Below are 15,398 nucleotides of genomic sequence, written 5' to 3'. Positions count from 1 at the left end.
CCACAGAGGTCAGGGGAAGCTGGCTCTGGCCTTTCTCCTTGTGGCGACCAGTACTGATTCAGTATCCCTCCCCCCACATTGCATGCCACTGTGTGTTCAAGTCATCCCCCTCCATGTGTGTCTGGACCCAAAAGCATCATTTGTGTTAGAGGTCCATTGTATGCCTCGCCTTAACTTGTAACCTCTGCGACAACCCCTGCTGTGAGTTTTTGGGGATGTGGGGGAAGGGCCCATGATTTAGTGCCCGACAGTGATAGCTCACCTCCTGTGTTGTTGACTCGGCTGTGCTGGGGGACCAAAGTATGGGCTCAGACATGACTGTGAATGTGTTCTGTGCAGCTGTGTTTTGCCTGAGTAGACTTCAAGAATAGCAAGTCATTCTCCTACGTGCTGGTGGGCCTCATCTAATCAGCTGAAGGATGACACTGTACAAAAAGAGACCTCCCTGAGCAAAAAGGACCCTGCAACTGCCTGCCATGGCTTCAGGCTGTCCCTCCACCCAGCTCTCAGCCTGTGAGGCCACTTTGCACGCCTGGGACCACCATGCCCCAGAATCCTATAAGCTGACTCCCTCAAATCAGTCCATGGTTCTCTATCTCTCCCTCTTCTCTGCCTCTTTCTGTCTCTTCTCTCTCTCTCTCTCCTCTACTCTTTCTCCTCTTCCTCTCTCCCTCTCTGTCTCTCTCCCTTTTTCTCTTCTTTTCTCTTCTCGCTCTCTCTATCTCAATCTCAAATCTTTCTCTCTCTTGCTTTCTCCCCTGACTCTCTCCACTGGTTCAGTAGTTTTCAACCCAGTCACACAAGAAAAAAGAGAGTTGTAGCAGCATCAAGGTCTGGGTCTTCCTCTCACACTTCAACTCAGTGCAATGGGAATCTCCAAGTGTGGGCCTGGACTCCAGGGTCTTCCAAAGTTCTTTAGGAGTCTTGAGTAAGTAGCCAAGGCTGAGTCACTGCTCTAGCCTCAGCTCCCTCACCCCCGCTTTTGCAGAAAGATCTATATTTATTTAAAAGGTAGAGTTAAAGAGGGTGGGGGAAGACAGAAAGAGAAGGAAAAGTGTCCATGTTCTGGTTCAGTCCCCCAGATGGCCATGCACTTTATCTGGGTCTCCTCCATGGATGCAGCAACCCAAGTGCTTGGGCCATCTTCAGTTGTTTTTCCCAGGTGCACTAGAAGGGAGCTGGTTGGGAAGTAGAGCAGCTGGGACTTGAACCAGAGCCTATATAGGATGCTGATGTCGCAGGTGTAGGCTTAACCTGATACATCACAGAACCAGACCCTTGGTTCAGCCCTCATTGTATGATGTCCAACACTTTCAATCAGGGCTTTCTAGAAAGAGCCATATGACTGATGAACACACACACACACACACACACACGCTGGTGTGGGAGTTGGATGTTGTGACCAGGAGGCCGAGAAGTCGCCCCAGAAGACTGGTGGTCACCACCACCTGCCAGCTGGGGGACCAGGAAAGTCGTTGCTACTGAACCCGAGTCCCCAGGCCTCAGAAGAGCAGCCAAGGGTAGGGTGGTCAGTTCAAGCACAAGGCCAGGACCTGCAGCTCCGACGTCTAAGGCTAGGAGAGAGAGTCTTCTCCCTGCACCTCTTGCTCCATTTGGGACCCCCTGCTAAGTGTGAAGAGTATTCCCCATCCCCACCTGGGCCCATGGGCTCCCAGGCTGGCCTCTGTGGAGAAGACGGCTATGCCAGCTGAGCATCCCTCATGGATCCCTCCAGATGCACACCCAGCAGGAAGCATTGCACCTGCTCCAGGACCCCATGGCTAGCGAGGGTATCTCAGCACAGATTCACTCAGCTTCCTCCCCCAACCAGTCCACTTGGATTTCAAATCAGGACATTTTACTCACCCACTCCTCACTGCCCATCAGTCAGCACGGAGCCACTGACTTGGTGGAATTCCCGGAGCTCTGGGAGCAGCAGCCCCAGCTGCCAGTGTGCATACCCACTGTGGGCTGCACAGAAGACAGCGATCCTCCTGGGACCCTGACCACATCCCCCTCACCCAGGAGGCACACATACACCCAGCAGATGTCAGGCCAGCTGCCCTCCAAGTGGGTGGGGTCTCAGCTGCATCACCCTGCCCCTTCTGGCCCGAGCCAGGAACTTCCACCTGCGTAGCTGGCTCAGCTAGCAGCTTTCAATTTGTGACTCTGGCTGATGCAGGCTGTTTCTGAGGTCCTGAGAAAGCCAGCAGCTGTTTCATAGCCATATACTTTAATTCTCAGGAGATTGAGGGCTCTGCTCTCCCCACCCTCCCCAACACACACACACACACACACACACACACACACACACACACATTGTATCAGCTTCAGGGCTTCCCAAAGCTTAGGTTTGCTCCCCCAGCCTGAATCGTTTACAGAGTTCATTAAGATTCAGGAATTTATGAAGCATGTGGTATACAGTAAGAGCTCCATAAATGCTGCTACTCTCCAGGGCTAGCTGGAGTAAGGACGGGAAGGCAGATAGGACAGCAGACTGGTGTGTTTGGTACACACCCCCTTTCCTACAGGCCTGTGGCTGCTCCCCGACAACCGGCCCAGAGACCCAGCAAAGCGGGACTAGGGGGTGGAGGCCCCAGGCAGCGCCTCCTTTCCTTGGATGTGGCTGTAGATCCAGTCAAGGTAGCGGCTGACCTTGGTGTAGATGCCGTAGTTGTTGAGGTTTCCACAGCCCTCGCCCCAGCTCACCAGGCCCACCAAGAACCAGGTGCCTCGGAAGAAGGCCACCATGGGCCCACCGCTGTCGCCGTCACAGGCGTCGCGCCGGTCCCCAAGGACACCAGCGCACAGCATGTTCTCGGAGACAGTGTTGCTCATGGCCTCCACGCATGCGTTGTACGGGGCCACTGGGACGTTGATGAAGCTGAGGATGAAGGTGCGATTCCTCTTAGCCTCCTTCTCACGGCTGCTCTGGTAGCCCCAGCCTGTCACCACAGTCTCCTGGCCAGGCTGTGTGAGCTGCCGCTCAGCCAGGCCGCTGTCCGGCAGGCAGATGGGCACGATGTTCTGCGAGAGGGTGGCAGGCTGAGCCAGGCGCAGCAGCGCAATGTCGTTGTCTGTGGTGCTCCGGCTGTAGTTGGGGTGGATAAAGACTTCCTGGATATTCAAATCCAGCTCCCATCGCTCCTTGAACCGCAGGTCATACTCACCTGCAGGCCGACACAGGACACTGTCAGGGATAGCCTGCAGCCACGCACCCACCCAGCTATGTGTCCCCATGCCTGTCCTGGATCCCCAACCACAGGGACTTTTTCTGCCACACCAAGTGGCCTTAAAAAAGAGCAATCAGTAAAGTCCTTGTCTTGCACGTGACTGGATCTCATATGGGCACCAGTTCCTATCCCAGTGGCCCCGTTTCCCATCCAGCTCTCTGCTTGTGGCCTGGAAAAGCAGTAGAGGATGGCCCACTACTGCTTTTCCACATTACAGAGGAGAGACAAGCACTCAGGCTGCTGGCCCTAGAGCGGGGGACTGAGGGGACCCAGGCACTGCTGCGGAAGACAGATCTGGAGCCCAGTCCTGCTGGGCGTGGCCCTCCAGCAGGGAGGGCTCAGAGTCCTAGCCCCGGTGCATGCTGGCCATTGGCTGTGCTGAAGGTCATAGGAGTGTGAACCTGGTCTTTGTCAGCACACTTTGCCCTTCCTGTTTGCATGGCGGGTTGAGTGAGAGACACCCCGTGGCTCCGCCCACCAACATTGGTGAGGAGCTTTTTTCTGCTCATAGCTGTCTGGGTGTCTATGATGTCATCTGAAAGCCGTACAAAATAATCAACTTCGACAGATGGGTTGAGCTTTGAGAGTCTTGGCAGGCCCAGATGCTATACTGTAGGCCTTAGGCAGTCCACCCCTGGTAAGGGACTAGGTCCATGGATCTGGAACCCAGAAGACTAGGAAGGCAGCCAGCAGCCTTGGCAGATACTTATGCACCTGCTGCCCAGCTCCAACCCCATTGTGGGTTGGCCCTGAAGTCAAGGTCTCATGGATAGCTACACCCCCGGGGGTTAACTCCAGCCTGCCCTGGGTGAGGGAGTGTGTGTGCCCCTCACTGACATGCCTGAGTGCCCAGCTTGAGGGGACCCCAGAGGATCCTCCACCTGCAAAAAAAACTGGGTGTCCCAGCTCTAGGCTGAGCAGGGAGAGGATGCTGAGGCCACCTCCTCCTCTTCCAGTGGAAAGTCAGAATGCCCAACCCCCACACCCTGGGACTCAGGGTTCCCCACACCTGGATAGCCCCCACACAGGGTCCTGTGCGCACCCAGCCTGACAAAGAGCTTCCTGGAATCCTCCATGCAATGAGCAGCAGTCAGCACCCAAGACGTGTGGATGAGCACCGCCCCGCAGGCCAGCTTCCTCTTGGAGTCCAACAGGATCACCTGAAACAGAGGGGAAGCAGATGAGGCGGTCATGGCTCCCAGGGCACAGCTCTTGTATACAGGGTCAAGTGCTTTCCTGGGTCTCCGGGCATACTTGGATGGATGGCATTTTCTGGCATTTTTTACTTCCGCATGTTTGACAGCACTGGTCTTATGCCCTCAGGGAAGGCTTTCCGGCTGAGGCTGCCTTGGGGATCTCCCTTGGGCTTCCTTCAGCCACTGTCCTATCAGCCACCCTGACTGATCCCTCTGGGTTGCCCTGTGCGTGGGATCCTCACCCTCCCAGGGTCTGCGAGCTTCCCAAGACTGGCTGCTCTCTGCATCCCTCCACCTCATCCCCAGTGCTGGCAGGGAGGGGAACAGTTAAGGCCCTGTGCTGAGACTACAGACATATTCAGGGGTCAGCCCTCGCTCCTAGCTCTGTCCCATCAGCAGGGTCTCTACCTAAAAACCTTGGCAAGCATGGGGCTGGCATTATGGTGTAGCAGGTCAAATTGCCACTTGTGACACCAGCATCTGATGTGTCTGAGCCCAGTTTGAGTCCTGGCGGCTGCACTTCTGATCCCTTCCTGCTAATAACCCTGGCAAAGCAGCGGAAGACGGCCCGAGTGCTTGGGCCCCTGCGCCATTGTTGGAGATGAGAATGGAGTTTCAGGCTCCTAACTCCTGGACCATTTAGGCAATGAACCAGTGGGTAGAAGATCTCTCTCTCTCTCTCTCTCCCTCTCTCTCTCTCTCTCTCTCTCTCTTCCCCCGTCCCTCTCCCTCTCCTCCTCTCTCTCTTTCCTGTGTAAGTCTGCCTTTCCAATAAAAAAAAGTAAATCTGTTTTTCTGAAAGGCAGAGTTTCAGAGAGAGTTGGAGAAACACAAAGAGAGGTCTTCCATCCACTGATTCCCTCCCTGGTGCGCGGCAGTGCCTGGGGTTGGGCGTAGCCAGAGCCAGGAGCTTCTTCCACGTCACCCACATGGGTGCAGGAGCCCAAGCACGTGGGCCATCTTCTGCTTTCCCAGGAAACTGGATCAAAAGTGAAGCCACCAGGACTTGAACCTGTGCCCATATGGGATGCTAGTACCATAGGCAGCAGCTTTACCTGATGTTCCACGGTGCTGGCCTCTTAACCCCAGCAGACACCATCCTCCTTGCCTCTTCCTGCATGTCTGCTCATGTCCAGCCCACTCTTCTCTTCCTGGAAACTACTCCCATCCACCACTCCCCACTCCCAGGCTGTCCTGACAGGTGACAGCTGTTAGGGACAGGCTGTCCCCGTCCCTGCAGCCCGAGCAGGGCACAGGGATCCCGACCTAGCAGAGGACAGAGGCTGCCCCGCTTGCCTGCCAGGGGCTGTCACCCCGCCTGGTCTGCTTCCCGTCCACGAGCCGCGGGTCCATATCCTCCATCTCGTTCACTTGGTCTGTGTCACGCTTGAAGTTACTGTGCTTCTTCTCCATTTTCTTCCGGGCTAGCCTCCCACAAGGGAACCTCACTGGAGACAGACGGAGGCGGTGAGGGGCCAGCCCGGCACTGCCCTCACCACTCTCCTCCTGCTGCAGGCTGCCTTGCCCCATTGTAGGACTCCTGGGGCACAGGTACTAAGGATACTCCAGTGACACAGCCCCTGTGGATGGTACATCAGCCAACAAAGATCCAAACATTGTCCCCTAACGGTGGGAGGCAAATTCAGAAGCATCATTCCAATACACAGATTGTCCTTCATGCCCAGGGCTGCTGAGGGTAATCCCTTTTTAGGCATGTGTCGGGAACAGATGCTGCCCTGTGGGTTAGTGTTAGGGTAAGGGTAGAGGTTAGAGTAGAGGTTAGGGCAAGGATAAGGGTAAGGGTGTAGGGCTAAGGAAGGGGTTGGGGTTAAGGGTTAAGGATTAGTGTTAGCATTAGATTTAGTGCTAGGGTTAGAGATTAGGGTCAGGGTTATGGTTAGAGTAGGGGCTAGATGTTAGGCTTAGGGTTAGGATCAGGATTAGCATTGGGGCCTTGTCTCCTTGGGAGCCCTAGGGTAGGGTTACGGTCAGGGTTAGCGTTAGGGCCTGGGCTCCTTGGGAGCCCCAGGGTAGCCTTAGCATGCCAGGGTTAGGGTTAGGATTAGGGTTAGGGTTAGGGTCATGTTTAGCATTAGAGCTGGGCTCTTTGGGAGCACCAGGGTAGCCTTAGTATGCTAGGGTTAGGATTAGGGTTACGGTCAGGTTTAGCATTAGGGCCTAGGCTCCTTGGGAGCACCAGGGAAGCTTGAGCACACCAGGGTTTGGGTTAGGGTTAGAGTCAGTGTTTGTGTTAGGAGCTGGGCTCCTTGGGAACCCAGGGTAGCCTGAGTATGCCCGGCGGTCTCTGTGGAGAGGACAGAGCACCCCCTGAAGAACTGCATAACCAGAGGTTGGCCAAGTCAGTATCCTGCTTTGCTTAACATCAGCCTGAAGGAAATAGACTGGTGGAGCCACAGGAATGCAAGGTGTGGGGGTGCTGAGCCTGCAGAATGGCCAGCAGTTGACCTTTAGGTCAGTGCTGGACGGTGGTGACTGACTTGGTTGGCTGACAGACCCTAACTTCAGCCAGTAGCAGGGTCGGTGGGGAGCGATGCCCACGGGAGCCACCAGTGGTGGCAGTGAAGGCACAGTTGCAGGGGGAGGTGTCCAGTGGGGTTGGTGAGAAGAGCCCCATCACACTCACCCTTCTCCCACCCATGCCAAACAGCCTCCCCAACACAAGGTGAACCTTGTCTGGCAGAGTGCTACATACTGACTACCCCTCCGCTCCACCCAGAGGGGCCACACCCAAGGATCCCAGCAGCAGGCTTCTCTCCTTCGGGTCTCGGGTCTCGGGTCTCGGGTCTCGGTTGCAACTGCCTGCTATTGTGAGACAAAAGGATACTCCTCCTCCCACCTTAGTAGAAGAAATGAAATGAAACTTTGGGGATTGCCCCTGAAAAAGAGAACATGAAGACCACAGGATGGGAAATAGCCTTGGAGCACAGTAGGTTAAATAGCTACTTGCCAGCAGTCCCCTGCTCACGCGTCTGGGAAGCAGCAGAAGGTAGCCCGAGCCCTCCGGCCCTTGCCCCTCTGTGGGAGACCTGGATGGAGCCCCTGGCTCCTGGATGCTGTTGCTCTTCCAGGACAGAACCAGTGGGTGTAAGAGGCCTCTCTTTTTGAGGCTCGTATTTCCCGCGGACGCTCACCAGTCGGCTCACACTCCAGGTGGTCCTCTGCCAACTCATAGCCCGGCGCGCAGGTGCAGCGGCGTCCGGCCGCCTCCTCCTGGCAGTAGTGCGCACAGCCGCCGTTGTCCACAGAGCAGTTGGAGTGGCTCGCCTCTGTGCCAGACAGCGGGGAGACCGCGGCCAGAACCAGCGGTGGCGCGGCGTCCTGGTCCCACCATCCGCCCGACCCCTCACAGCCCACCCCGCGCCCAGCCTACCCTGCTGGCAGAAGCGGCCCTCCCAGCCGCCGATGCAGTGGCAGCTGAAGCCGCCGATGCTGTCGGTGCAGTTGCCGTGCCCGCAGCACAGGCTGTCGCACAAGTGCTCCGGGGGCAGGGCCTCGCACTGGTCGCCATCTGCCAGACAGTGCGGCGGTGCTTTCAGTACTCTCCTCTCCCGACAATAGCCTAGAGACCTCGCGGGAAGCTCCCAGCCCGGGGCCTCAGGAGGGTTGCGGTAAAGGAGAGAACACTCACCGAAGTACGTGGACCAGAAGATCAGCTGTGGAGAGAGGGGCGCCGTCAGTGGCCGTCTGTGTGCGGCCCAGGTGCGAGAGGGGAGGGCAAGGGGCTTCAGACAAACAGGGCATCCGGCCTCTAGGAGCTGGTGTTCCTCCTGCGCCTAACCTCAACCCCTCCCCTTGCAATGAGGGGGTCCATTGCTCTCTGCACCCTAACAGTTTCAAATCCTCCCCATGCCTTCTGTACTGGCTTTCGGGGGCGGGGGGCCGTCTCCAGCAACCTGCCTCTCGCAGGTTCAGAAAGCTCAAGGCGAGTTTATGTTTCCAGCCAAGTCTCGGCTGCTGCACCTGCTGCAGGCTCTAAGCTCAGATTTTTCTCCCTAAGGGCTTGATCTGAGGAGGTACAGAGTGACGGTGTTGGGGGGTGGTGTGTGTCCCAGTCACACACACTCTGGCCTGCAGGTGCAGGGTGAGAGCGGAGATGGGGGCTTTTGGCCATATGGAGAGGGGGAGCGAGAGAGAAAGCAGTGGCACCTGCAGGTGCACGGAGCTGAGCTGCCTGCAGCGGGGCCTCGTGGGAATCCCAGCCTGCTCCCTTGTGCCTGAAGCTCACTGCAGAATTCTGCCTCTGAGCATCATGCGGGTCCCAGTAGGGACCCCAGGACCAGTGTCAGTCCGGTACCCTCAGTCAGGAGCAGGCGCAGGTGGGTGGTCAGCCACCCGGCCCGCTAAGGCTCTTTCCCTGGTGTTCACTGGGGGCACGGCTTACCGTGTCATCCACATTCCCGAAGATCTCCTTGGCCTCCTCGAAATCGCACATCTCCTCCCTGCACTCCCGCTCCAGGTTGCTGGGCCGCAGCTCTTCCAGGAAGGTGTTGGCGCGTTTGCGCAGCCGCAGCACCTGGTGGGCGCGCTCGCTGCTTGAGAACACCATGCCTGGTTTGGGAGAGACAGCGGGGATGTGGGGGTTCACTGTGCTGGAGGGGGCTGTGTGGGTGTCTAGGCAGTGAGTGGAGGTGAGGATGGGAGGTGAGAGCGGAGGGAGGAGTGGAGGCCTTGACAGGTTCCCCCAAATAGAGAGAACCTCTGCTCTGCTCCTGCCCAAGAAGATGGTGACCACACGAGGGCAGGAGCCTTGGCTGTTCCAGGACAAGAGCTCCCTTTGAACCCCAACTTGGGGCCTGGTCGTGTGGCCTAGCGGCTAAAGTCCTTGCCTTGAACGCACCAGAAATCCCAAATGGGCGCCGGTTCTAATTCCGGCAGCTCCACTTCCTATCCAGCTCCCTGCTTGTGGCCTGGGAAGGCAGTCGAGGACGGCCCAAGGCTTTGGGACCCTGCATCCGCGTGGGAGACCTGGAAGAGGTTCCTGGTTCCTGGCTTCGGATCGGTGCAGCACCAACTGGCCCAAGGAGCAGGGCAAGTGCCAGTGAGGGCCTGGGGGAGGGCATTGGAGCTTAGGTGGTGGGAGTGGGGTTTGTCTTACCCGGAGGAGCTGGTATGCCAGAAGTGCCCCAGATGGCCATGAGCAGTAGGAGGCCTGCAAGCTGCCACATTCTGGAGTTGCTGGCACCTGTCTGAGGAGGACACCTGAGCTCCTGGCAGTGCCTGCTTCACCCCATCCCACCTCCACTGCTCTCCTTCCTGGGGCACTGGCAGTCAGGGCTGGCAGAAGCTGGAGCCGTGGCTGCTGGCTCACTGAAAGCCAGCCACAGCCTGAGCCAGCAGGAAGGGCAGAGGGAGTAGCAGCCGATATGGGCACCCGTTCGTTTTCTGGCTGCTCCACTTCCCATCCAGATTTCTGCTTATGGCCTGGAAAAGCAGTAGAGGATGGCCCAAAGCCTTGGGACCCTGCACCCACGTGGGAGACCTGGAAGAAGCTCCTGGCTTTGGATCAGCTCAGCTCTAGCCATTGCAGCCATTTGGGGAGTGAAACAATGAGTGCAAGATTTCCCTCCCTCCCTCCCTCCCCTCCTCCCCCCCCAATCATCCCAATTTTTTTTTTAAAAAGATGGTCATCTGTAATTCACAGAAGGAAATGAGCATGGGTGGAAGTAAGTTACTTATTAAAAATCCACAGGCAGGAGGTGACAAGACCTGGGACTCCAGTCCAGGTCTGCATGGCTGCAGGCTGGGACCTTCGCTTCTGGAGGGTCCCCAAAAGGCCACAGATGCAGCCTTGCAGCCTGGACACCCCCAGCCCTCCACCGGGGTGCTGTGACATTTGTTTAAACCAGACATCTCAGATATAAAGGTACAGGTGGGATGCGGAGAATGGAGGGTTCTGGGATGACCCTGGAGACCCTCAGCCAACTTTCACCAGTCCTGAAGTCTGGCATGGCAAAGGGCCCCTCGGGAGGTTGGCAGCTGGGCCGGGGATCGCCAGCTTGTGCCTCGGCCTGGCTGGCAGCAGGGCCCGCATGCTCCTTGACTACAGATACCTCCAAGCACCCAGGCTGCAGAGTCTCACCCTCCTCACGGCTCAGCTCCCCTTGCTGTTCCGCACCCCTCCTTACACCTGCCCTCCCAGACCTGCCTGGAGTGGGACTTACAGGGGCGCATCCGGGAGCCACGGCAGCTTCGCCTTCCTGCCGCCATGACAGTCTGAGGCCTGGTTAATCCATAACTCTGGATGTTTGCTTGGCCCCTGGGCTGAGGCCTCGCTCTGCACAGATGAACAAACAAGTGGTGTGAATCCTCCAGGATTCTGGCTCCAGAGAGCTGGGCTGCCCCAGAGAGCCCCTTCCCACTGGAAAGCATCTTTAGTGCATAGAAATGGCCTCATGTAGCCTGGGAGTGACTGGCTCAGGTTGGGAGCGTTGTCCTGGTTCTGCAGGGGGGGTGGGGGCAACTGGTGTGTGCATGATTTATTTATATATGTGGTTTACATATGCAAAACATTTGCATGTGATTTACATATGATTTACATTATATAATGAGAAAGAGAGAGATACTCCAACTGCTGGTTCACTCCCCCAAATGGCCATAATGACCAGGAGATAGGCCAGTCTGAAGCCAGGAGCCCATAGCTTCTTTCAGGTCTTCCACATGGATGGTAGGAGTCCGAGCACTTGGGCCATTTCCACTGCCTTCCCAAGCGTGTTAGCAGGGGGCTGGATCAGGAGCAGAGCAGCTAGGGTTTCAGACAACCCACATATGGGATGCCAGTGCTGCTGGTGACTTCATGCGCTGTGCCACAGCACCGACCCCAGAGGGGAATGCTCTTTGCAGCCACATTGTAGGTGGTCCATCATTAGTGCTACAGGTGACCATGGCAGGGTTCACCAAAGTCAGGAGGATACCAAGCTTAGCTTGCATCTATTTGATGTGCCGCTGAAAGGAAAACCATGAGCCTAGCATGGTGGCACAGCAACCTAATCCTACACCTGCAGTGCCAGCATCCCATACGGGCACCAGTTTGTGCCCCAGCCGTGGCACTTCCCATCCAGTTCCCTGCTTATGGCCTGGGAAAGCAGTGAAGGATGACCTGAGTGCTTGGGCTCCTGTACCCATGTGGGAGACCAGGACGAAGCTCCTGGCTTCTGGCTTCAGACAAGCTCAGCTTTGACCACTGCAGCCATTTGGCGAGTGACCCAGTGGATGGAAGAGCTCTTGCTTTTTCTCCTCTCTATGTAAAACCTGCTTTTCAAATAAAAATAAACCATTTTTTTTAAAAAAGAAAAACCAGGCATTGACAACTTTGCAATGACAGTGGAACTTTCCGGAAGATGATGCGGCCACCTGGTGTGACTTACCAGTTCACTGGGCTGGCAGGCAGTGGACCTGGTTCATGGCTCAGAACCTCCCGCCCGTGTCCCAGTGTCAGTTTACAGGGACCTTGGCTGTACCAGAGATGCAGTCTCCCTGCAATCTGTTGCCTCCTCCCAAGGCACAGCCCCCTTTGGAATGTGGGGATGCAAGACCCTGGTAGAGGAACATGGGTAATCAGGGAAAGCTGCCTGGAGGAGGTGGAAAAGGGCAGGACGCAATGCAGGAAGTGCGTCCCAGATGGGGAGGGACAGAGGAGCCAGGGAAGGTTTGGAAATCGAGCCGCTGGAAATGGGGAGACCCGCTGTCTACTTCCACACCCTCTGCACCCGCTGCCTCCCAGCAGAGTACATGCAGTCACTTCCGGGCAGGGTCACAGAGTCCACAGGACCCTGCACCCGCACCGTGGACTCTGCCCTGGTTCCCAGCAAGGTATAGTTGAGTACAGGCTCCCAGCAGGTTGGCCGGTGCAGTGGGGGATCAGCGCTGGAGGCCGCTTGCTGGCCGCCGAGGCAGCTGGCGAGGGGGACGTCTCTGCAGTCGCCTCCCGGAGGCCACGAAAGCGTCCACGAAGCAGCAATTCCCGAGTTCTGGGCGCTCTGCAGGCAGTGGTGACGAGGGTGAAGTCAGCGGCATACGGCGCTGGTTCCAGGCTTCCAGCAGGTGGAGGCGCGCCGCTCCCGCAGTGAGGAGTCGCAGCCGCAGGCGCTTGGGCGGTTCAGGAAACTCATCTCTGGGGCTGGGCGCCCAGGATGTGGAGTTGCACGCGGTTCCCTCCTGACTGGGCTATTTACGGCCCACCTGGGGTCCTTTGTAGCATGCCTCTCCGTGGTGACTGGGATTATTTTACCCCTTTGCAGAGTTTGTTTAGAATAGTAATGCAGACTGTCCCGACCTGCAGGACACGACGCTCAAACCCTGAGGGTGGACTGGGAATGCCGGGATGGTAGCCCCGGGCTGCTGGCCCAAGAAACACACGGACACTCGTACTTGGTGGAAAAGAGTGCCTCTCTCTTTATTTTTACTCCTCATATATATACCTTCTTCTCTAGGGGAGGGGGAAAAAGGGAGGGGTTTCCTGGGAGTAATTATCTTCACTGAAGCAGGGAAGGAACTAATCAGCTATATTGAAACGGGAGGAACTAATTATTTGAACAGGAACAAGGGTGGAGGTTCTATTCTGCTTGCTCTACAGAGGATGTTTTGGCCTAATATCCTGCTTCCCCTGCTTGCAGGCTTTTGCAATGCAACAGGCTGTCAGGTAGGCCAAGTCTAAGGCCCATAAGTCTGTGGCTCCTAACAGCAGACGTTCATATCCTACGAGTTTCATTCCCAACTCCGGCTTCTTCCCATCAGTGCTGACCCTGGGAGGCAGCGATGATGGACTCTCACTCACGTGCGAGACCTGGCTGGAGTTTCCAAACTCCTGGCCTGCAGCCCAGCCTGGCCCCTTTCATGGCAGGCCTTTGAGTGAGCCAGCAAATAAGAGCGCCTCTCTCTCCAATTAATTAATTAAAATGGATTTTGATGGATATGGCGTTGTGGTGTATCAGACTAAGCCTCTGCCTACTGCATCCCCATGCGGACTAGTTCGAGTCCTGACTGCTTCACTTCAAGCCCAACTCCTTGCTAATGTACCTGGGAAAGCAGAGGAAGATGGTCCAAGTCCTTGGGCCCCTTCACACATGTGGGGAAACCTGGAGGAAGCTCCTTGTTCCTGGCTTCTGTGTGCCCCAATCCTGGCCATTATAGCCATTGGAGGAGTGAGCCAGCTGATGGAAAATCTCTCTGTAATTCTGCCTTTCAAATACACAAAAATAAATTTTTAGCAATATTTATTTATTTTTATTGGAAAGTCAGATATGCACAGAGGAGAAGAGACAGAGAGGAAGATCTTCCGTCCGATGATTCAATCTCCCAAGTGAGCGCAACAGCCGCTGCTGCACTGATCCAAAGCCAGGAGCCAGGAACTTCCTCCAGGTCTCCCACATGGGTGCAGGGTCCCAAGGCTCTGGGCCGTCCTCGACTGCTTTCCCAGGCCACAAGCAGGGAGCTGGATGGGACATGGAGCAGCCAGGATTAGAACCAGCGTCCATATGGGATCCTGGTGCGTTCTAGGCGAGTACTTTAGCCGCTAGGCCACTGCACTGGGCCCAAGAAATATGTAAATATATATATATATAACATATATATATAAAATACACACACACACACATATATATTTTATGAACAAAAACTAATCGTAAACAGATGGTCAGGCAACAGCAGTGTTTCCTCTCGGCTCCCCAGTCATCTGAGGGAGAAAGTTTGGTATCCCAGGAAGCTGTGAGCAAGGTGTGTTTCCTTTCCTAAGCGCCTGTGGAGGCCAGGGAGAGGGAGGCCTGGCCGGGAAGCAGTAGCCGGCAACTGCCCTGTGTTGGCCATTGTGGCCATCTCAGGAGTGAATCCGCGAATGGAAGATCTTTCTATCCCTCTCTAACTCTGCCTTCCAAACAAGCAACTAACTCTCTTAAAAAGTAGAAATAGAAGTGGAGATGGATGGATTCAGTCTAAAGTCAGCTACATCCTGTGATGCAACGATAATTCACATTTATGGGCATATCATTTCCATGCATTATTCATCCTCTTAAAGGTACAGGCAAAAGGTATGGGAAAGTGTGCGTGGCAGCATGGCCTGATGCAAAATGCTTTTGTCAGCCTCCAAAGGTCCCCTGTGTTCTGCCTCAGCCTCTGGCAAAGCACAGATCTGCCTTCCTAGGATGGCAGAGAAACGGACTCCTACAATAGATTACATTTTAAGACTGTTTTCTGGGGCCAGCACTGTGGTAGTGGCATATGAAGCTGCTGGTGCTAGTCCCGACTGCTCCACTTCTCATCTAGCTCTCTGCTAACGCACCTGGGAAGACAGCAGAAGATGATGGAGTGACTGGGCCCCTACTACCCAAGTGGGAGACCTGGATGGAGTGCCAGGCTTTGGCTTGGCCTTTTCCCAGCCACTGTGGTCAGCTGGGGAGTGAACCAGCAGATTGGAGATTTCTCTCTCTCTCTCTCTCTCTCTCTCTCTCTCTCTCTCTGCCTTTCAAATACTACCACTAATAATAAAAGATGAGTTTCTTTGGGCTCAGTGTAAGGTGTTGGAGATTCAGCCTTGTTGCTATGTACGTGTGAGCAGTTTATGTTATGGCTGTGCAGGTATGGTTGTGTAGATGTGCCACTCACTTGTTACCCACTTGCCACTCTTGGATATTGCTAAGTAAAGCACCATGTGCATTTCTGGGCTGGTCTCTGCATGGGCACATGCTTTCATTTCTCTTGGGTAGAGATCTAAAAATGGCACTGCTGAGTCATGTGGTGGTTTACTTTCACAAAATGAAAGCAAGAGGTCAAACTATTTCAAGGAGTGGATATAACACTGTGCATTTCCCCAGCAATGCACAAGTTTTTGTTTTCTTTTAAGATGTATTCATTTATTTGAAAGGCAGAGTAACAGAGAGAGGAGCATCAGTGAGGGGGGAGAAAGAGAGAGAGAGAATCTTCCATCTGCTGGTTCACTCCCCAAAATGCTGCAATG

The 15,398-nt window shown here is 55.5% G+C and overlaps 1 protein-coding gene across 2 annotated transcripts; it reads right to left on the bottom strand.

Moving 5' to 3' along the window:
- Positions 1 to 2,336: 2,336 nt before the first annotated feature.
- Positions 2,337 to 10,657, bottom strand: PROC (protein C, inactivator of coagulation factors Va and VIIIa). Of its 2 annotated transcripts, XM_004589373.4 has the most exons (9): positions 10,612 to 10,657; positions 9,546 to 9,632; positions 8,832 to 8,998; positions 8,079 to 8,103; positions 7,821 to 7,958; positions 7,582 to 7,716; positions 5,726 to 5,877; positions 4,276 to 4,393; positions 2,337 to 3,170 (listed from the first exon to the last, which is right to left on the bottom strand). In XM_004589373.4, the coding sequence occupies exons 1-9, from the start codon at positions 10,655 to 10,657 to the stop codon at positions 2,581 to 2,583; spliced, it is 1,458 nt and encodes a 485-aa protein (XP_004589430.2). In that variant the 3' UTR covers positions 2,337 to 2,580. The 2 variants fall into 2 exon arrangements, with proteins under 2 accessions (XP_004589430.2, XP_058520333.1); XM_058664350.1 differs by lacking the exon at positions 9,546 to 9,632.
- Positions 10,658 to 15,398: the final 4,741 nt, after the last annotated feature.

Source organism: Ochotona princeps, chromosome 5 (assembly GCF_030435755.1).
Source record: "Ochotona princeps isolate mOchPri1 chromosome 5, mOchPri1.hap1, whole genome shotgun sequence".
Lineage (NCBI taxonomy): Eukaryota > Metazoa > Chordata > Mammalia > Lagomorpha > Ochotonidae > Ochotona > Ochotona princeps.
Note: the sequence above shows the minus strand (reverse complement) of the source record. Positions and strands in the feature narration are given on the sequence as shown.